General features: G+C 42.4%; 1 protein-coding gene across 1 annotated transcript in view; it reads left to right on the top strand.

Annotated features, from left to right (window-relative positions):
- gli2a (GLI family zinc finger 2a) overlaps positions 1 to 22324 on the top strand; it is an 82582-nt gene that overhangs the window by 44622 nt on the left and 15636 nt on the right. Inside the window, exons 3-5 of the mRNA XM_085249168.1 lie at positions 1674 to 1779; positions 9154 to 9359; positions 13056 to 13253. Coding sequence (XP_085105294.1) covers positions 1674 to 1779; positions 9154 to 9359; positions 13056 to 13253 — 510 coding nt within the window. The remainder of the gene's footprint in view (positions 1 to 1673; positions 1780 to 9153; positions 9360 to 13055; positions 13254 to 22324) is intronic.

The raw sequence follows: 22324 nt of genomic DNA, 5'->3' as shown, positions 1-22324 counted from the left end.
AGTCTCGTTAGCTTTACTGACTGCCACCATGTTGGTTTCTGGGAGCCAGACTAACTATATTTGGATGACAGATGAGATGAGTTCTGTGTTATCATCTGCTAGCTAGCCTGGATATTAAGCCATATCCATAGACCGTATGGGAGAGATACATATACATGCTAATTGGTGCAAAGTAAGAGCCTAATAAAATCCAAGAATTTAATTCACCAAAAATTGAGCATTTTTTAAAACAATTTCTGAGCCGTAAAATTTGAGATATGGGTGTGCTGCACTGCAGTTAAAAATCTATTTAAATTGTTTTGTACAATTCTTCTCTTAATTTCATGTTTTCAACAGCGTCACTAGGGCAACGCCTCAGTAAAACCGGGCCTGTCTAAAGTCTGTTTTCAAAGGGTAAAATAATCGCTGAGCGTTAATGCGTGGTCTTAAAAAAATTCCACTCCTGTCAAATGTTATACAGTTCAGAGCTGCCTTCAGGGAACCAATCCAAATTAACCAAGAACAAGATGGTGCAACATCACAATGATTGCCTCAGTCACACTAACAAAAGGCTCTATTAGGGTTAATGTCTGTCTTTGTAACTGCCGTCACCTAAAAACAACATCCAGTATTTAGCCATAGCCTGCAGGCACAGAGTCCTGTTACACACCTTGTTTTCACAGTGATGGCTAAAGTGAATTAGCACACCTGAGGCACATCTCATAGAGAAAGGTGTTGTTAACAATGCAAACACTGAATGAAATGATATTATATTTATACACTATACACACAACTGTTGCTCTTTTTCTTAAAAATACAAAAAAACAAAACCCATAAATACTAATTATTCCCAGCTGCTGTCACGGCAAGTTTAAAAAAAACATTTTTCACTAACAGGTGAAACTGCAGAACTAAAAATAAAAAGTTTAGTAAGTTTAAGAAGTGAAACAAAGTGAGGAAGACGTTCTTGCACTGGTTAAATTTGGGCTGAACATGTGTGAATATTGCTTTGCATCCCATTGGTGCTACACCAGTTTCCTCCTGACACTTGATGCCAGTGTTTTTCTTAGGCTGAGATAATGATCTGCTTTGACCTTTAACCCTTCTGGTCTTGGGCTTACTTGTCCTTGTGAGGACAGAACTCTGCTGCACAGCTCTTTGTCTTTTTCCTCTTATAGTGAACAAACAACTGGATTTGCCAGTCAGATTCACAAAAAGTCCCGCTGAGATACGGCATATTTTTCTCCATCAAAGATCTGAGATGTAAACATTTTAAAGTGGAGAGAATTAGCCAGCCTTTATGTGTGATTAGACCTCTCCTCCTCCTTAAATCATGACGGTAAAGTTTCCTATGATCTGCTGCTCTAATGACAGTAATTAATGAAAAACAGCTGTTCTAATGAGACTTCCCTTGAGCCATCAGAGCATTTATGGCAGGAAATGGCAGATTCGTGCATTTTTGGTCTGACACATAAAGCAGCATTCATTGTTGTGTAAAACTTGCTTTGGTCTTATTGGGCGGAGAGGGAGCAGTTAATGAAGGTTCTTCAGGCACATATGGGTCGGTTTTAATTACTCCTGCATTATGGGAACTGTAAAATGGAGCGGCCACTAATCAGTAACTGTATTCCAGTTTTTCGGCGAGCGTTAAGAAATGCTGTTCTCTAACATTTTTCTGTCTTTTGTGTTTGCAGGGGCGCACCACCTTTTCCCCACTTTTCACACACCTATCCCGATTGACATGCGGCACCACGAGGGGCGGTACCATTATGAGCCACACCCACTCCATTCAATGCACGGGTAGGTATCTATTGATGTCCTCTGAAACACTTTATTTCCAGCCAACTATGGGGGTTGGGAGAAATTTAATGTTTAATTCAATGTCTAATAGCCAACACATTCTGTGTGGCATTAGTAGCGGAGTCTTAGTAAGTGAATATCAGCTAAACAGGTAAAATGGGGTAAAGTCATAACATTTTTCTGGCTCTTAATGGTTCACAGTTACAGCTTATGTCCCTGGGCTTGTCATAAAGTTTGGGAATCATGCTGTGTAACAAACCCAAATTAAAAGGACTTGTATTCTATTTATATTCTTTTAAAAAAAGAGAAAAATACAAGACATACATACTATTAAGGAGGGATGAAAATAAGCAGAGAACAAAAAGAAACAAACACAAACGCTTGCTCATAACAAGGCTCGTTATCTTAGATCACATGAATCATCAAGCCGTAATAACTCTTTACACAGTGCAACTACATTAGCTCAGTAAGTCATCACCTGTGGATGGAGTTCAACATGGAAAACTCACATTCAGAGTTTTCCATGTTGTAAAAGGCTACCAGTCTAAACAAACGACTAGTGTGATTTAGTTGGAGGACTTGGTGATATGTAAAGTTGTCTCAGTGTGACATGTCAGTTGGTTTATCTCACCACCACTCCATCCAGCAGTCTAGCTGTGGCAGTAAAAAATATACCGTAGGTATCTTGGTGTTATGTATGCGTAACACGTGGGACGTCACGAGCAATTTGAAAGTAAAGCCAGCTGCCACTGCAGACACGGTCAAGAGAATCACCCCATCAAAGAATCTAATCCAGTCTACTAGATGGCTTTTAAAATTGTGAATGTGTCATTCTGTATCTGCCCTCGTGGACCATGGTTTAGGACTTAGCTCTACCAAGAAAGTGGTCCAAACATTGAAAGAAAGTGTTTCTGCAACACAGCAACATCTTTGTTGTATCCTTTAAATGAAAATAAGAGCACTGACTGATTGAATGGTTTGTTATAACAGGGTGGAAGTTTTTTTTTACCACATGTATTCTAACCTGACCTAAAAACAAAGATTCATTTATTTTGTGACTTATGAGTGTAGCGTACCATAAAACTCTGGCCTGCTTAACATTACCACGCCTTCATCCTTATCTAAAATATTCGAACCCTAGAAGGGAACCCAGGAATAAGATCAATAGAGGTTTTGTGGGAATTGTGCTGTTACATTTAAATTCAGCCAGATCAGGTGATACACAGTGCAGGCAGAGCTATTCATCACTAGCAAAGCGAGAGAAAGGAGGGGGGCAAGAGTGTGGCTCTGCACCCGGTTTGTTGTGATTAATGTGATGTGACTTTGTCAGATTGCTCCCACTAATTCATCAAGGCCTTGATCTAGCTGTCTTTGCCCGGCCCGCACCAAATTCACCTAATTACCGCATGTCGTACTGGAGAAATGGAGCAGGCCGTCGGCGCAGGGCACCTGGTGGTGGAACTTCGTCGGTCACGATGGTTCCCGAGTGTCAGCGTTCCTTTTTGATGGATCCTTCATTACTGTTTGCATATAACATAATGAGGTCTGAAGGCCTTTCTATAAAAGCTGCCATCCTGCAGTACTTCTTCCATCCTGTGATTCTGTAGGTATCGCAGGGCTGAACACATTACACTGCCTGCTCCTTGCTGCAGTCACTTAGGATATTTGTGCAAGCTGGTATTGTGATCTACATTGGCTACATTGGAATCACACAAGTGATCCTTTGCTCGAATCTCCGGAGAACAAAAGACTGTTATAAAACAGTGTCTAGGCCAAGTATGTATCAACTTTCTATTAATTATGCAGGCTTTCAATGTCATGTGCATTTTTCAGCAAATTTCTAAAGGCTTGGTCCAAAAATTTAAAAGTAGCAACCGTCACACTGTGGTCTCCGTGCCATATCCGAGCTGGCTCTGAAACACATTAGGAAGAGCTTCTGGTGGGCGGACAGTAGAACTTGGACTTTGATACAGTACTTGTGTGCTGTTTGCTGCATATGTGCATCTTCTGTGCAAACCCACAAGCCAGGAGAGCCAGCCACCGTGCCAGTACGTTTGACCGAGTAATTAGCATCTGAAATCCAGCCTTCCGTTCCCAGAACCTCAATGACAACGCCGTGGATGAGAAAAACAGATCCCCCGCTCATTCCACAGCCTGTATTTATGCTTTTTGGGAAGCAGTTGGGGGCAAATTGCAGCACTGAAAAGTTGAAATATGCCCAAGGTTTTTGTGTGGCAGAGCTGTGGCCTACACCGCCCCTGTACACAAACAGATGTGGTGCTGCTCACCAGGCAATCAGCCTGCTGACGGCCCGCAGCCCCACAGCTCGGAATGTGTTGATTAAATACAGTTTACACATGAGCCATTTGGGCTGCTGTTGTTTTGTTTTTTTTGCCCTTCATTGTTTTGGTTTGGGTAACATGGGGCGAGGCGGGGTAGGGTGGACTTTGGATTTTCGACTCCGTCGATTAGTTTTCGGTGGTTTTGACAGACATGTTGGTATCTTGTGTTGTTTCTTGTTGGCTCCAGGACCTACTCATTGTCACGGCTCATGTTTGAATTCGGAGGCTCCCCTGAGTTGCAGCCAGGAATGTGCGGCTGAAAAGACAAGAGAGCCATCAATCAAAAGAGCGGGATGCTGCGAATCAATAGGCTGAAATTTGCACGGTTTATCGCATGGTTTCAGTGTAATTTTCTTACACTCAGAAAAGACTAAATGGTATGTGACAGTAGCGGAGCCGAATAATGGATAATTACCCACTGTAAAATCCCATCTCGTTTTAGTTTATTATCCAATCGTCTGACATAGTTCCACAAGGCCTCTCCTTTGTGTGCACAGTGCATGCTTCTCAGGGAGTGCAGTATCACATCAGCTCCAAATCCTCAGCATCCTGATCAGGGCCCCAAAAACATCCAAGGCAGGATCTCACCACATCCCCTGTGGGGCAGCATGGTGATTTATCTTGATCGCCTTGGCTGCCCAGAAGTACAGAAGGGAGTGTGGTGCATCATAATTCATCCCACCCTGAGCCAGTAGGGAAAATGCCAGAGAGGCAAACACTAACTTGTTGGGCAGCTAAAAGGGCAGGGAGTCAGAAGGGGAGCTGACTCTATGTGACCTCCCCGGGAACACAGAAAGCATCCTTTGGTAAAGAAAACTGATCATTTTCAGAATCTTTATTTGCTCAGACAGTCCAGATGGAGACATTCATTCTTGTTCGAGATTTATCAGATTGGTTGAATGGCTCTTTTTGAGTTCTGGGTCCTCTTAATTAAACAGGGTTTCCCTCAAATCCTTTAACAGTCAGAACAAGTATATTTCTGTTCAGTTTAATCTTTTCACTTTTTACCTCCGCACACAATCAGCGCCTGTTGGGTTGTTGGTTTGTGAAAGTCTGACATAATAAATTCATCTGACCCCACAGTCTTAATAAAAACTATAAATTTTTCACATTTGTGTTTAAAGGCTGAAATTGAAGGGAGACCAAAGCAAAAAGAGCATGTTTGCTTAACTTATTGTTTCTGTATGATATTGGACTGGAACTGTTCTGGCCCGTAAAAACGATCCACTTTTCTTTACTTCATAACTAATCGTAGTGAAATCTGCCACCACCAGCGCTGTAATGTACATGCTCTGTGGTATGCACTTACTCATATGCTCAACAAGCCGTACCTTGTCCAAATCACTTTTTCTCACAGCAGCGTTTTAACAATGGAACAACAGAGAGCATGTAATCACACAGTACAGAACACAGAGACAAATAGCAATTACCTGCTTGAAAGCATGTCATCTACCGGCTCACACTGGCTTCCTATCCCTCTGTCTCTTTTTCTCCTCAAGTATCATCATCACCAGGACAAATGACAAGACATCTATATTAGGTCTGTTTTCCATTTCTTAGTCTATTTCCACTGGGTAGCCACCCATAGTGTTCAGGTATGATGGAAATCTCTTTAAGTGGCAGCTCCTGATTAAGACGCAGGGCTCCTCCAGAGCTCAGAGCTCCTCGGAGAGCTTGCTATTAAGCCTCTGTGATTGGAGCCTCGGGAAAACACACAGACTTCAAGTAACATCTTGTCAGAAAAAGGGTGGACTGACAAGGCTTCAATAATGGTACCTGCCAAGCAAGACTATTATTTGCAACCACCTGACAGGCAGGGGCAGTAAATTTCACCTTATTATCATGGCCTCATACACACTCTTTGGCTGTTTGAGTGATTTACTGCAGTTCGAGTATTGTGTGTCAGCACGCGGGTTTGCTGTCAGCCAAGAAACAAATAACTTTGCTGATGGATAAAGGTTTAAAGTAAAATGTGGGAAAATAGGTGAGAATAAAGAGTTTGGCATTTTTATTATAACCGGAATTAAATACATTTATTTTCAAATCAAGTTTGAACTGGATAAGTGGAAGAGGATGGGTTGAAGTTCACACTTGAAACTTTGATTTTGCATTCAGTGAACAACAGTGAAAACACACTGTGGTTACAATTAAAGGCAGCTCATTTGACCTTATGTCTATAAACATAAAGACACACCTACAAATGACTGTGCAGCATCAGTGGCTGAGATATTTAGTACTAAAAAGCTTTGTGCTTTAACTTTATTCGTGTTCTGATCATGTTTGCATTCTTTGGTTGCAGGTAAGTAGGTAAAACAAGTGCTTGAAACCATCAGTTATCATCTTTATGTAGTTTTTAATTTAATGCATTTGTATCCATAAACAAAAACTGTCAGATATCTGCAGATTTTGGCTTGGATATCTGCCCTCTATTGCAGATAGAATATAAACTATTATATTTTAAGATTTAATGAGACCTAAATGAAATTGACTATGTTTCATTATGGACTCAGCTTCGATCCAGGATGGAGGTACAGATGCAACATGCTCAGCAGAGTCCTGTGTTGCATTGAGGCAGGTATTTTTACTGTTCTGTCCATTCAGGACACATTGGATTGCCTTTTTATTTAGCTAAAGGCTGGGATTCCCAGTTACTATGATGGACTTTGAGTCCGCTCTGAGACAGCACCAGTGCCAGCTTACCCAGGTAGTCCTTCAGTGAAGCACCCAGGCACTAATCTGAGGAGGCAGTGCCAGCCTCTCTGTATGCTGTTTACAGGCAGATCGGGCAAAGCGTGTTTTTGTGTATGGAGCGTCTGTTTCTTCTCACTTCTCCCCTCCCGTCCAGAACAGAGGGCTCTTTATGGTTGTTTGTAGGGGACGGCAGAAAGTTGGCCCTCATACAAGGCCGGCAGTCTGCAGGCGCTTACTGGAAATGGAGCGAGGGCCTGGGCAGGGCTGGGCCCGGGTGCAGGTTGGCGGCTGCACAGATACACTGAAAGAAAGACTGAGCAGGGAAATTCTGAAGGGAGGATGGGGTGAGGGGGACGTCTCAGCCTTACCAGGTCCCTGGCCCACCTTTCATAGCCACAGAAAGGAGTTTCAAACAGGAGCAGTCACATTCATTTCATCAAATCCTGCCTGATTTTTGATTTTTTCCTCATTAACTTTGATTTATGCCATAAACTTTTGATAAATTAGGTTATACCTCTATAAAAGATTAACCATTCCTAACACACACACACACGATGTGTACCCAGCCTGCAGTCAATGCTGCCAAAAGTCAAAACCACACATATAAACACTCACTTGTTCACACAACAGCCATGGAGATGCTGAAATGTCAGAGTTTGCTTGCCGTCACTCGTAAAGAGAGCATTTCTGTTATTTTTATTACTTCGAATTGTTCTAGTGAGTGCTGCTGACAGATGCATTTAACTGAAAACGAGAAGATTATGTGAACGAGAGAGCTAACTCGAGGCATTTAGCATGTAATGTTTGACAGATTTGAACAAGGCCAGCATAAAATCACTTCAATCACACACTTGAACATGTAAAGTAAGGCCTAATATGGGAACAAAATGACCAAATGGGAACATTTCAACATTCAGTTTGAACCTCTTAACATCCAACAGGTCATTGGCAACTCATCTGGGGTTAGTGTTCAGTTACACACCACTCCTTTTTATACACTTGCTTAATCGGACCACCCAAATGGAAAATCTTATATAACATTGTATAGTTTATAGCCAACAAAATTTGCTTATTTAGTATGTGGCTAAAACAACAGCAACAAAAAAGCCCAACTCTAACCACAGATAGGTTGCTGAAGACCTGCGGGATGTTAGAAGGTTAAAAGCAGCCTTATGGTGGCCAAAACTTTAATCATTTCTTGCTCCGACTCATTGTGCAAGGCCCTCCTCAAACTCGCTGACAGTTTTAGTGAGTCATTAGTCTGGTCATTTCTAAGAAAGGGAGGACCCCGCTGTCTTCAGGGCTGTCTTACAGTTATTACCCACAGCTTCCTCCCAGTGCCTGTTTCTGTCCTGACTGTAGTATGAATGACTGATGACCTATGGCTGCGATGCTCCCACGTGATCACAGAGAATGAAACGTTTCCAATGCCTTCTTCGGCGTTCACGAAAACAAGTGGATACAGGGTCTCACTTTGATTTCTGCAACATACTGATGGACAATTTACTAGCTAGTAACATAACCACCCTCTTTTATTTAGCATTTTAGTAATCATTGCTTAGGCTTAAGTGTGTTTCTGAGGGCTGGATCTGTGCCAGGTTTTCGTACCACACACTCAGGGGAAAAACAAGCCACTTGTCATGCCTAAAGCAAACTTGGCCGACATAAATACTAGTGCCCCTTCAAAGGGCTGTGTCGTACTGCCAGCGGCTATCAGACAGTTTTATCTAGCTCAGGATTACAACACCTACTTGTCTGCGTTCTTGCTAGCACAGCTGCCAATTACCTGCCACAGGTAACAAATTTACTGTATAGGCCAATTTGACCGGCAGGCTGACGGAGAACTTCAGACAAACTTCGAGCCGAATGTGGAATGTGGCTACAGGGAACCACTTAAGGTTTTAAGCATCTGCTTGTGTCCTCTTATCACACTCCTTGTAATACTTGATTTGAGACACCCAGCAGTTTTGCCCACCCGAACAGATACAACACACTTCATCGTAGCGTTGCAGTTGAAGTCCTGGTCTCAACTTGTCTGTAGCTTTAGGGCTTAATGGGAGAAGGTGAACAAATGGAGATTATTATGTATTAGCTGTGTGACTGGGGAGGGGAAAGGGTGTAAATGGATTTGGACTGAAGACACAAAAGTTAAGGCATGTCTATGAACATACCACTGGAGATCATTCAGGAGATAACAACAATGCTAATATTCAAATGAACGCACTCTATTTTCTCTCCCTTGATCTCTCGCAGTCTGTCTTGCGCCTTCCCTTAATCCACTCTGCCTCTAAATCTTTCTACCGCTATTTATATTTGTCCAATTTTTACTTCCTTTCCACAGGCCTCCTGGACTGACGGGCAGTCCAGTCATCTCAGATATTTCGCTGATTCGCCTGTCTCCTCACGCGGCAGCCGGGACCGGCGAGTCACCATTCAGCCCTCCACATCCGTATGTCAGCCCTCACATGGAGCACTACCTACGCTCAGTACACAGCAGTCCCACCCTCTCTATGATCTCAGCGGCCCGAGGACTGAGCCCTGCTGACGGTAAGATTTTCCCCCCTCAGTGGATCTGATGCACCACCACAAAAATGTCAGTGAGCAGTGGAGCTTAAGCTTGTTGGTATATTTGAATAGAACTTGTGCTTTAAAGTTTATCAGAGTACATTTTTCTCAGCATTACCTTGTGAAGCTGTGTGTCAGGATGCAAATGTGTAATTCTGTAGACTAAGAAGTTAAATGGGATTCCGACAAAGTCTGTGTGATACTTTTTATAACTTGAAGAATATGTGTGAGTAATCAGCCTGCAGACTCAAAGTGGTGTGCTCGTCCCGTGCCCTCCATCACAATCTAACCAGAGTTCTTATAATAGTCAGATTTTTGCTGCTGTGTTTGTAAGAAAGGACACGTTGGACATTGTTTAGAGTTTGTGTCTGAAAATGGCTCAGGTTTCACTGATTGTCCTTCTTGCATTCTGGTACAATTCAGAATTAAGTTTATGGTCCATTTAGAATAAACTTGCATGAGGTGTTTGCTCACCAAGTCAAAAATCTAAAGCACTTATAGTTGTTTCAAGCCATAAAAATCATCATCTTGTAGTTTTCTGCACAATTAGACAGTATGTGTGGTAGGAGAGGGAAAGGATGAGAGCACGTGTGCATCCAAGTGTGTGTGAACACGAAAGGAGGCACGTACACACTTTCTCAAATTAAGATTTGTAACAATAAATATCACCACAATAATAACTTCATTATCCCATGGATGAACTGCACCTCCACTATCTTGCACTGCATCTTGTTGACTTTGTTTTGATCTGCAGCCTTAGCGAGCTACAAGGGGAGCAGCGTCAGCCACCTTGTGCAGGTTCTGGTTAAAGTGGACCTCCAACTTTTAGAGTCTCCAGAGCAGAAAAAGGACTACTCGTACAAGAGATTTGTTTGAAAGTCTCCAGTCACTCTTCTATGTAAATTCAGCGTCTAAGAATGCAAGCTATAATTCTGGCAACTTAAATCAGAAGCTTATAACAATTTCTTTGCACCTTTATTACATTTATATCTAAAATCTGCTCAAGTAAAATAAGATGAGACTACCTTCTGTTGGATTACAGTCACCACCATGCATCTGCAAGATTTAAACACTCAGTCTTCTTTGCTGTACGTAATGACCACAGACTGAAGAGTAAACTGGAAACTCGGCTTTAAGGAGGTGAGACAAGAGTTGAGCGGGTTTAGAATTTATGTATCCTGTGAACTATAAACCAAGTGTTTCTGCTCGGCTGCAGTTTACACAGCTGATTATTTCACCAGCAGTGATAATTAGTCTTACACCTTATACACTCCCCTACATAAGTCCTGACCCACACCTTTCATCAAGCATGCTCTGGTGTTTCTGCATGTGTGCGCATGCTGGTAATTTGTGGTTGTATCAGGCACATGCTTTGCGGTGCCCGCTCGTTTGTATGTGTGTTTGGAAAGGGGGGGACCGTGGAAAATTAGCACAGACACAAACGCTCCGTGCGCCTGAACTATTGAGTTCACACAGTGACAGAGCCATCCTCCACAACCGATCGGAGAGGAGAGGAGCCCAAGGCCTGCAACGAGCTCCAATAAATCACAGAGCACACGCTGCTGGCAAAGCAAAGCCTCCCCACCTTTCAGGAGAAGCAATGCGGAAGAGATGCTGTCACTGATAAACAGGCGGGGAAGTATGGCACCAAATGGAGGGCACTCTGCAGCTCAGCAGAACATAAATAAAGCCTTTGGAAGCATGGAGCTCAGTGGAGCATGTGTAAACTCCAGATACAGTTACCTAGGTGTAATGCATGTGTTAAAGACTGTTTGTAAAACTGCTTTTGGTGTGATACAAAGTCTGTGCTCATAATGCCAAACGCAAATGTAATTAGTAGCTGGTAGTTGCACTGATATGTATCTCTGACATTTCTACAGTATGTGTGGAGGTGTAAAAGGAAGGACGTCCTAACGTCTGACTGCATGTAAAATAGCCTCAGCCGTGTTAGCAGCATTCCTCTAGTATTGGTTGGTCTCCAGAGAATAAAGTAAACTGCCTGTAGACATCCATGGATGTTTGCTCAGCACTGAACTGGAAGACTTTTGCTTTTCACCAGAATATTTCTGAATGTCTGTTGGATATATAGATGGGAAACATGGCAGCTATGTGACAATGACTCGCTGAGCTTTGGAGCGGTTTCCAAAATGACTTTCTACCTTTGACACCTTCTTGAAGTCTGGTTTATTGTAGGGTTTTTACTTGACAATATTGGATTGAACTGGTTATGTGCAGGAAATGTATGATGCCTTTAAAAGTTACCAGAATAAATGATTAATTTGTTTATTTCAGCTGATAATAGTTTGAGTGGTAGCTTTAGTTTTTTTCTGTAGTATTATTATAATTTTCTGTATTATTTGTCAAAAGAAATATATGCGTTTGCAATTTATTCATATAGCACTTTCAGAAAGCTTTCTTAGCACTTTCAACAACAACACAAACAGGTGACTCACACTCATGTAGACACTCAAAATCCTCTCACGCTGATCTGTTGACAGACTAAAACAGCAGAATTACAGTTCTTTGTTTTCTACTTTTTCACTTAACTGAAGCTGGAGAAAGCCTGGGTGTGCACGGGTAGAAGCTGAGTTTGGAAAACATTTCAACTTTTGACCAGTGTAACTTTCTGTCTGCTTTCTCTGGGGCTGTGGAGCGTAGCCGCTACCCCTCATCCCTCTGTGTTCATATGTGAGGTCACACACATACACCCAGACACAAAATGCTTCTGTGCGGCGGTGGTAACGTGATCTGGCAGCCGTGGAGAAACCAGGAGTATGCTTGCAGCAGCACAAACATGCTGCCTGTGCGCTGTTACCACAGCTATGGCCTAATAGTTTCTGATGGACCCACAGTTTTGCTTTATGCGTCTGTGCGTGCAGAGGGTACAACCCCAGCTTCCCCCGTGTTTCCATTAGGGTGCATATTAATCCATTTTCAGCCCACACCCCTGTCTCCTCCAAATACCCACACCCACTGGAGGAATAGGGAAAAAGTAAAAGCAATCTGTCCCTCACTCTTATAGTTTATGACATTTTTAAACATTGCTTTACTGGATGCAGGTGTTAACACTTTTTACGTCAATATTACTTTTGTTCATGCAGCGTTTAAGGCTTCCTCAGCATTGCACGGGTCCGTGAGCACCTGCACTCTGTGTATGACTTCAGCCTGTCAGACACAAGAGGTGCAGGAATGTGGTCCCCCCCCCCCCTTCCCCCATTTGCCCTGCTCCCCTTCTTCTTCTGCTTCCCTTTAGTCCCCAGAGATTCTTCCCCAAACCCTTCAAGCCTCAAAGACATCAGACTTGTTTCATCAAAAAAAAAAAAAAAAAAAAAAAAAAAAAGCAAGCCTCACGAACATGCAGGAACGAATCTTGAGTCTGTGAAGCAGGGCACTCGATTCCTTCGCTGTTCTCCTGTTTGTTTTTGTCATTCTGTCGAGGGATATGTCAAACACTGTCTGTGAACATATCACTTCATTACAGGAAATCCATTTTGCTCAGCCCTTCTGACTTGTCAGAATTACTTTAGCATCACTTCACAGGTTTACAACGACCTCTGCACTGGGGGATGAGCGGGAATTCTAACAATTTCTCTTACTGATTGCGAGTATTTGCTTTGATCTTTATTTCCAGAAAGAGAAGCTGATCTATTCTCCATTTGTCTCTGTTCTCTGCCGCAGTAACCCACGAACACTTGAAGGACCGCGCCCTATTCAGTCTCCCGCCACCGCCTCCGGGAGCGAACCCTGCAGAGTACTACCTGATGGCCAGCGCCAGCCAGAGAAGCCCCTACGGTGACCTGCTGATGCAAAGTGGTGCGGCGGCGGCAGCTGCAGCGGCCGCAGCTCACCTTCCCGATTACATCAGCCCTGTGGATGGTGAGGAGAGAAATGCTGAGTGTACTGACACATTTACTGTACCCATCAATGTATGCATTAATAGTTTAGCTGAGAAAGAATACTTTGAGTTTAAGACAGGGTCATTTTAAGGAAGCTAAATGGTATGTTCAAAAAAATACAATATTTTATTTCAAGTTTCCATAGTGGAAAAAAGTCTAAAAAGGAAAAATGGGGTAAAAAAGAAACCAAACTGTGTAAACCAGTAGACTCAACAGAGACAGGAAGCCACATGAGGAAATAACCTTCAAAATAAAACAGGAATAAAACTGAAAAGAAAAGACACTGACACATGATCAGAGCCTATTGTCATATATGTACCACTTTAAGGTCATTGTCTAGCATCCAGGGCTGTCATAAATGGACATGATGAGGAAATGAAAGGATGCATGCAAGAATAGGTATACCTGTAACTCAGGAGATGTTGGAGAAGCTTATTATAGATGGTACTAGACTTTTAACAAATTTTACATAAAGGTGTATTTTATATCAACCCAGGGTTTCTTCTAATTGTAACTAGAGATGGCACGATACCACTTTTTTATGTCCGATACCAATATCATAAATTTGGATATCTGCCGATACCGATATGAAGCCGATATAGTGTTTTTTAATCAATAAAACAGTTTTTTTAAATATCTTGCTGCATTTTGTATAAGTTCATACTCAAGTTTAAAACAACAACTACACTAAAACTATTCTGTTATACCTGTATGCAAAAAAAAATATTTCATAGTTCAGCAATACTGATCAATCTAATAAACTTAAACCTACACCATCCTCCCTATTCTGGTATTTTAAAGAGTACTTAGCGTAAATATTAAGCAACCTAACTAATAGGGTTCCAACTCCCAGCAACAACAAAATTAAATAAATAAAAAATAGGGAACCACCCCTCACACTCCACCTCATGATGCTTAATCGACGTAATCAACCTTAATTTGATGCAGTGTGAAAAAAATGCACAGAAATCAATTATTTTTCAAGAAATATTAAATAGATTCAACATCTTTCTTCAACAAAATTGCAGACTGCACAGATGGTACCTTCCCAAAGGAAAAAGTACTATAGCTTACTAGGGTATATATATTAGACTTAATAGTCACTATATACAGTAATGGACTTCTATTCATTTTACATCAAATTAAAACTTTGGGTGTCAGATAATTATTTATTAAAAGCTAGACATTTTAAATGAGAATAAGAAAGAAAAGTGTGTTTTTGTGCTCCCCTTTTCCCTGTTAATGCCCTATCGGCCCCCCTGGCTAAACTTTGCTAAATCCGCCCCTGCACAGTTACCAGCGTCAGCTACGTAGAAAAAGATCCTCGAGTAGAAAGTAATATTAAATAAATTCTAACAACAGCTGATCAAGCTTAAACGTGCTGCTGTTGTTTATACACTGGTTTCCTCTTTCTGGTGCAAAGTGGGCCAAAAACAAACAAGAGAGACGGAGTCGCGACAGAAAAGCCGATCAGCTGATCATTAAGCAGTTTCATGATTGAAGTAGCAGCAAGAAGAGGCAGTCGCTCCATATATCGCTTGTTAAGCTTAACGCAGGAATGCTTTACAAACATTCAGAGATGGACTTACACACTTGCTTTACTTCTCTCGGGGATAACTTTGTCGGAGATGAAATGCCGGGTTGCTAGCGAAGCTCCACATGCTATCCAGACCACCGACAGGTCCCACATGCCACAGCCGCTCCATCACGTGATGCATACTGCTCCGACGTGCTAACGTTCTGAGGCGAGTTACAGCGTGTTGCAAGTTTTGTGAGGTGCTTTCGTCCAGTAATTTAGGTCAGTATCGGACGGATACCGATACGTAATATCGGATCGGTCCATCTCTAATTGTAACTAAGTCATTTTAGTGCCTAAACTGCTTAATTTAGTGTGTTGACCTAATCAGACATCAATGAAAAAAGGCAAAGACATGTTCAGGACTGGACTTTTGGAGCTCTGTGTGAGCCTCACATTGAAAAGTGACACCATGGGGGTAGCATGGAGAGAAGAAAAAAACCATGATTCCCACTGTGAGGTCAAATTTCAACAGCAATTCGTCAAATTATTGTCCAGATTTTATCTAACAGAATGTTTGGGTTCACTGGGAGATTCTGACATGAAAATCAGTCACTGGAGAAGATAGATCATTCTGTTTGGTTCAGCTGAAAATCAGCCTGCAGACTTTTATTTCATAATTAGGCATTTTTGAAAACCTCAAACCAAATCAAAACCAGAACCTGTGGAAGCTCTCGGCGCTTCCAGCATGATATGTCAAAATATTATCAACCATCTTGATACGGAAACCCAAGCTTGTCTTTTATCACCACTTTAACACTAAGAGGCAAATTTAACAGCCACGTTGTCCTTTGTTCTCAGCACCAGACATGTTGATACGGTCCTCTTGTTCTTCCTCTTGAGGCTTTTTCATGGCAGTGCTTTCAACATCAAAGCTAGTGGTTTTTAGACTTACACGTATGGGGGCCGAGGCTAGTTGAGGGTGTGTAAACACTGAAAGCCCAGAGGCCAGGATCTCATAAAACCACATTACCTTAAAGTCTCTAATTCTGATTGTGTTTCAGGTGTGTTTGTGATGTCGTTATGAGTAACAGCCGACAAAAAAGAAAAACGTCCGGGGTAGCCAATAAAGAGGCAGCATGGAGGTATACCTTCATCTCTGCTCTGTATCAGGCAGGGCTCAATCCTGCATATACTGCTATGTAATAGCAGGGAGGTTATTGCTGACACACACACTCACACTCAGTGGCAGGCAGAAATTTAACCGCCAGGCTAATGCTCACAAACTCGTACACGTGTTTGCACACAAACTCACAGAGGCCAGCCTGTTCTTTGATGCCAGCCAGAACCTCGGCCCTCTATCAAAGTGACAGTCAGGCACCAGAACAGACGTTTGACTTCAGCAAGGAAACGCTTCCAAGAAACCTTCAGCCCTCATGAATGAGAAAGAGAAAGCTCACAGAGAGGAAAGTCGGCCTTTTCGATGCCTGATAATCAAACACCCTGCTTGGCACTGACCCCCTTCAGGAGCCCTCATTCTTCCTTTCATTCCATCCAACCACCCACCCAGAAAAAAAGAAAAAAAAACCTGCTGCACTGTCACGCTTCCAGAAGACACTAAAGCTGCCATCCTCACACACAGGTAGGAAAACTCAGCAGAGAGGAGAAAATCAGGTACAGGATGGCTTGAACATTAATCTTTTAAATTACCTCAATCACTTAGTCAAACAGAGCTGAGCTGAGCTGCAGGCTGAGGCGGGGTTTCAGAAACTGTAGACCACCGCCTTCTCCCGCCCTCCTCCTTCCTCTTCCTTCTCCCACCACCTCAGTGACCGCCGCTGTGCTGCCATGCCCACACTTGTTTGGGTGGTTGTTTACTTGTGTAGCCACAACCCCCACCCCAACACCCCCACCGCCTGCTTCACTGCAACGTCCACACTAGCTACCAGCTTTTATTTAGTGTTCTACCATCCTCGGAGTGATGTGGTCAGGTTTGGGTCACTCTGCCAGTCTCGAGGCACAGGGACCACATTGACCGAGGCGGCCAACTAATGGTCATTGCGGGCAGCCTCAGCCTGAATCAATAGCCTTATTTACTGCTAGAACATGGGAGAAGGAGGAGGAGGAGGACGTGGCAAATATGTGCTTCACCCCTGCCGTTAGTTTTGGAAGGCAGCACAGATAAAATCCATATTAAAAATCAATTTATGCACTAATATTCAGCAGACCCACCGCAAGAACTGGGAGCACTCAGTGACCCTATAGTATGGCTCGTCCAGCCCATGTTTTCCCTCTGGATGAGTGAACAGCAAGGCTCAGAGTAGAGCCCCAAACACTGGGTGCTGCTGTGAGAAGGGTGCTGCTGGAAAAGTTGTGAGCACACGGGATTTCTGGCAGGTCTGCAGGTCTTGCTGGTCCACTTAAGAATTTTTAGGATTTGCTGTCGGGTATACCTCAGACGAGAAACTTAAACACACCAATTTCTCCCCGATGAGGATGACAGCATTTGAAAGACACTGCTGTGGCGCTGACTGAAGTGGCACAGACTGTTAAAAACACAAACCTAACCAGCAAAATGATTGCTTTTTTTCCACTGTTAAGACTCTCCCTTCCCTCAGGACTGCCATATGACAGGGTGATGGACAGGTTTCCTAAGCAAACAGTGTTAGCAGTGGCCGTGAAGGCCTCGCTGCAACGCTTAACTGCTTCTGTAAGTTAGTATCTGTGTTTGCGGTATGTTTTTCACGCATCAATCACTGTCGTTATCTGGTGAGAAATCGACTGGGCTGAAATAACAAAAGTACATTCAAGTCCAAAGACACATTCATGAAAAATGTGCATGTTTGGCAGCTTGTTTAATTTAGCATTGTTTCCTAGAGTTTCTTTAATTAAAATAGCTCGGCTGGTTTAGAGTTAAAGAAAAGTTCCTTCAGTTGCTTCTTTAAGTGACAGCTAATCCCACGACTAACCTACTTTCAGTAGATTTTTACACCAGCTCATAAGCCAAAAAGGAAAAAAATGAATAAATCAGAAAACATTTTTGTTGTTACGCTGACCTACACCTGCCAACCTAAAGATGTGTGCAGCTAATTGTCACATCCCATCAGCAGTATGACCTATGTGAGTCAACATAACTGGAAAACTCAGGTACTCAGGTAATCATGGTGCTTCTCTCTTTCTCGTTCTTTCTTGTTATATTCAGTGTAATATTTGTAAGGAAGCTATTTTATTGCATAATAGTAATATACAGTTTTATCAGCTTCCACAAGAACTATTTTCCTTCTCCCGTCTCTTTGTGCTCCACTCTGTGTGTGTGTGGAGGTCCACTTGCAGTGAGGCTGAGACCTGGGAAAGAAGAAACTAATATGAATATGAAGTAATGTGTAACAGTAGGGAAGTAAAGGAGACCAGGGGGACATTAAAATAAAAATAGTAGTACATTTAGCATTTTTTAATCTGTACAGATCTGTACAGATGCATCTAGTTGTGTTTGAGGCCTAAGCTTGAATGAGGTTTAAGTGATACTGGGTATATGAATATTATTTTAAATGCCCTTTGCGTATTTTAAGGGTTTGATAATGGTAAAAAAAAATAACAATAATAATAATAATAACAACAACTTAGATCTGTATAACACCTTTCAATAAACCTAAAGACAGTTACAAATAAATATACCAAAAAATAAATACTAATAAATAGGGCAGGACAATATGGACAAAAATATTTATCATGATATATATTTGCAAATTTGCGATAACAATAGAACTGATTACATAATTGATGCGAGACAAAATACTTTACAACTCCACAACTTTATCAGTGCAAAAAAACCCATCAATTTATTTTCACTTAAACAAGCAGCTGTTGCTGAATTCTCTCGCAGCTGCTCTGTTCCCATGTTCTACTGTGTGACTGATAGCCTTGAGTTTAAAATCCGCTTCATACGCATGTCTCTTAACAGGTGTCATTTTGGGCTCCTTATACACACACAATACGGTAATATTATGTTGAAGCGCAGTACGTATTACTCTGCGAGGCTCCTGACTACGGTAGCTGTAATGCTCCGACAATCCATCAAGCGGTGCGGATTCATAGATTACCAAAGTCAAACTAGACACTTTTTTGCAGATTTTCGAGCACCGTGTACCACATAAAATTGGTTCGAGGTCAGTAAGCGCAACCAGAATTCATACATAAGGCACACTGGATTATAAGGTGTGCTGTCAATTTTTGAGAAAATTAAAGGCTTTTAAGAGCGCCTTAGCGTCCGAAAAATACAGTAATAACGACGGCCCGCTTGCATGTTCTACAAAAAACTGTGCTTTGGTGCCTATCTGACGGACAAAAACCAAACCAGTTTCACGTCACTGAAGTTGCACCATTTTTACCAACCAATTCTGGTTCATCTGTTTCATTCAACGATCTGCTTATGCCCTTCTCATTCGCCGCCATGTCCGTATGAAAACAAAGGCACTGCGCATGCACATTTTACCCATATTCTATCGCGATATTTGATTTTCTTATCATTGCCTAACATTGTACCGGTATTACTGTGAATGGTATAATATGGCCCAGCCCTACTAATAAATAAATAAATATACAAAATAATAAATATATTAAAATTACAAAAGATAAACTAGGGCCCATAAAACCAGTTGCCCGAGCTGGTCTTAGCCTCTTAATCCCAGTAGAATTAAGACTAAGGAAAGTAAAGTTAGTTAGTGAATAGACTTTAAAGTGTTATTAGCATTGGTACACCGCCACTGCTATGGATGCAAATAAAGTCACATTATGGTATCACATTGGGAGGCTTTCAGAAGGCTGTTTGTATATGAATGCACAGGTATGTGAGGGGTGGGTGGGCAGAGAAATATCAGAGTAGTTTGCTGGAAAACCTTGAAGCTCCCATGACAAAAGCAGCAGCCAAAGTAAATGTCTGCCATCCTGAGGAAAAAGATTTCAGTGTTGATGTAGCGGGGTGGGGGGTGGGGGCCATAGATTTGTGTACCGATGTGGTGGTGAGGGGAGAAGGAGTTGATGGGGTGGGGGAGAGGGGGGGGGGGGTTCCCCTCAGACTGCTTACACAAACACTTAACTATATGTTAGTTCATGAGCACATGGGTTGGAAGTGTGTGCATAAACACGATGGCAAACACAACGCTGGCTTTGGGCTGGACACCGGGGGCTCGTAGAGGATACAGTGCGAACCCTCTCGCTAATAAAATTCACAGTGTTCGTATTAGTGCGATTTAACAGGAAAAATAAACAGTCCCCGTCTCAGGCTTGACTGGGGGGTGGATGGAGATGAGGAGGCCGACTGGCAAACCTTAGCTTTGGTGTAATGGTGGTGTGGGTGGTGTGGTTATATCTCTATTCAAGGTCAAGGTGGGTAAGCTCAAGATTATCTGCTCATTTAAAAGCGCTTGTCAAAGTACAGAAACATTATTAGAAACTCTTATTTGGAAAAACTAGCATGCTTTGGTTCGCAGATTTGTGTTACTTTTGTATCTAGATGTTACTGTTTATACACATTAAATATTGAAAAGTTAAGCCACTCTGCACTGAATGCATTTTATTTTACCAATAACCATTAAAATCCAAGTTTTTACATTGATCTATTTCCCCTAGAAACATAAATATTTACTTGATATTTTCCCCTTGTGTATGTGAATAGATCTTTGCTCTACTTCCATATTCATATGATGGTGCTCACTGTCCAAAGCTGAATATCTGCAGAATACTATGCAAACTAAAATCCCTTAAGAATTGTTTAGAGAACATAAATGTTAGTTCTTAATGAAAACCTTTGACCCACAAAGTTAGTTGCAGTAAAACACAGTGAAGTATGCATGTTCTTGGCTTAGCTTTGCTGTCCTGTACTCAAAACAGATGCTAACCCTTTTTTTCGAAAGCAGAGACAGTTTGTTCACACGTTCAAGGATGTTAGAAGGTTTGCATTTCTTACTACGTGTTTGAGGATTTATTGGCACTGAGCTGAATTTCTTGGCAGTCTTTGTGGGTCCAACTCAGCTGCAATCCTCACCACTCCTCGTTCTGCTGTTGGCTAACTCTGCATTAGCTTAACTGTCTCCATGAACTTATCAAGAGGCCAGTGGATTCTCAGAGAACTGTTTTCACTCACATATTGGCCATGAATACAAATATTTTTCAAACACTGCTGTTTTGTTATCAGTGTTACACAAGGAAAAGCTGCAGACCTATTCTTTGCAGGGCTGCAAAGTGACCCTCCATTGGCTCCGGCTGCAGCGACACCGAGTGCTAGCAACTTCTGGAGATCAGCACAACCCTCCAATTAGAGCATTTTCATTTTCCACAAAACTATTTCGGCAGAAGCAAATGCTTAAAATAATCACGCACACTCCTCACTCGGGTTCTTTTTTAATATTCCTTTTCTTTACTGTATCAGTGTGTGCCTGTAATTATGCCTCTATATAAATCCAGATCCCACAATTACAACCAGCCCGGGATTCAGGCCCACAAAGCACCGATGCACATGCAGACACTCGCATATATGTACGCACAAACACACTCACACACGTTACCACACACTGCTGCGTCGCCACGGCCTGCGCAACATCTGTTTTCTCACTCCCTGCCGGAACCTGTTCACCCTTTCAGTCATAACCACCACCTATAAAACGCTCCTTTACCAAGTGGTGAGAGTTTCAGAGTGAATGAAAGTTGTTCCAGGTAAAATTAGGAAAGATTACTGGGCTAAACAAGAGCTTGCTGACCAAACATTGTTGAAAATTTGTTGCTGGAGGCACTGAGAATTCTTTTGAGCTGAATTAGATGTACAGATTGAAGGCGGCAGTTTAAAGATGGGGGTAGAGGGCGGCACTGTGGGCGCCGTGCCCAGAAGGGTGAGGCTGGCGCCAGCCTACCAGGGCACCAGGCTGTGAGGCCTGTTTCCTGCTTTATAAAGGGGAATATTAATACCTGTATCTCCCATTAAATCTGTTGGCAAGGGTGCAAGTTCACCTTTAAAAAAAAAAAGTCCCCATTCATGATCCCAGTTTTGCTTCAATCCTCCCGCCTCCCTCCTTTACTCCACTCCCACCCCTCTGTGTGGCTGGGAGATGATGACATATTTATTTATTAACCCTACGGAGTCGCATTCCTGAGCAGCGTTTGTTGTTTATGCCAACTCTTTGATACATGTCTATATCATCTCCACCAGCCTTTTTTCTCCTTTTCCAGGCCCACAACTTCTGTTGTCTGCCATCTGAAGCTCCTGGGAGCCTTTTAACTGAGTGCATATGCCTCTGCTTTACGACTTGCCACCTCCAAACATAATAGCTTTGGAAGTAAGCCCCTTCTTTATGGCTGCAGGTCTGGTGCGGTGATTATGGCGGTGCCTGGATTAATTTCGCTAGAGGGGTTGTGAGTTGTACCAGCAAAGAGTCGCGATTGGCAACATATTGGCAGCAGCGTAGCTGACATGCAGGAAATGTGTGTGTGTGTTAGGTCACTATGCACGTGCTTAGGTGAGCCGTGATGGGGCTATTATGAGT

Source organism: Mchenga conophoros, linkage group LG16 (genome assembly GCF_057382185.1).
Source record: "Mchenga conophoros isolate Kocher_MC1m ecotype Shallow Benthic linkage group LG16, M_conophoros_male_GT1.1, whole genome shotgun sequence".
Taxonomy (NCBI): domain Eukaryota; kingdom Metazoa; phylum Chordata; class Actinopteri; order Cichliformes; family Cichlidae; genus Mchenga; species Mchenga conophoros.
This window is presented reverse-complemented; position numbering and strand designations above follow the sequence as displayed.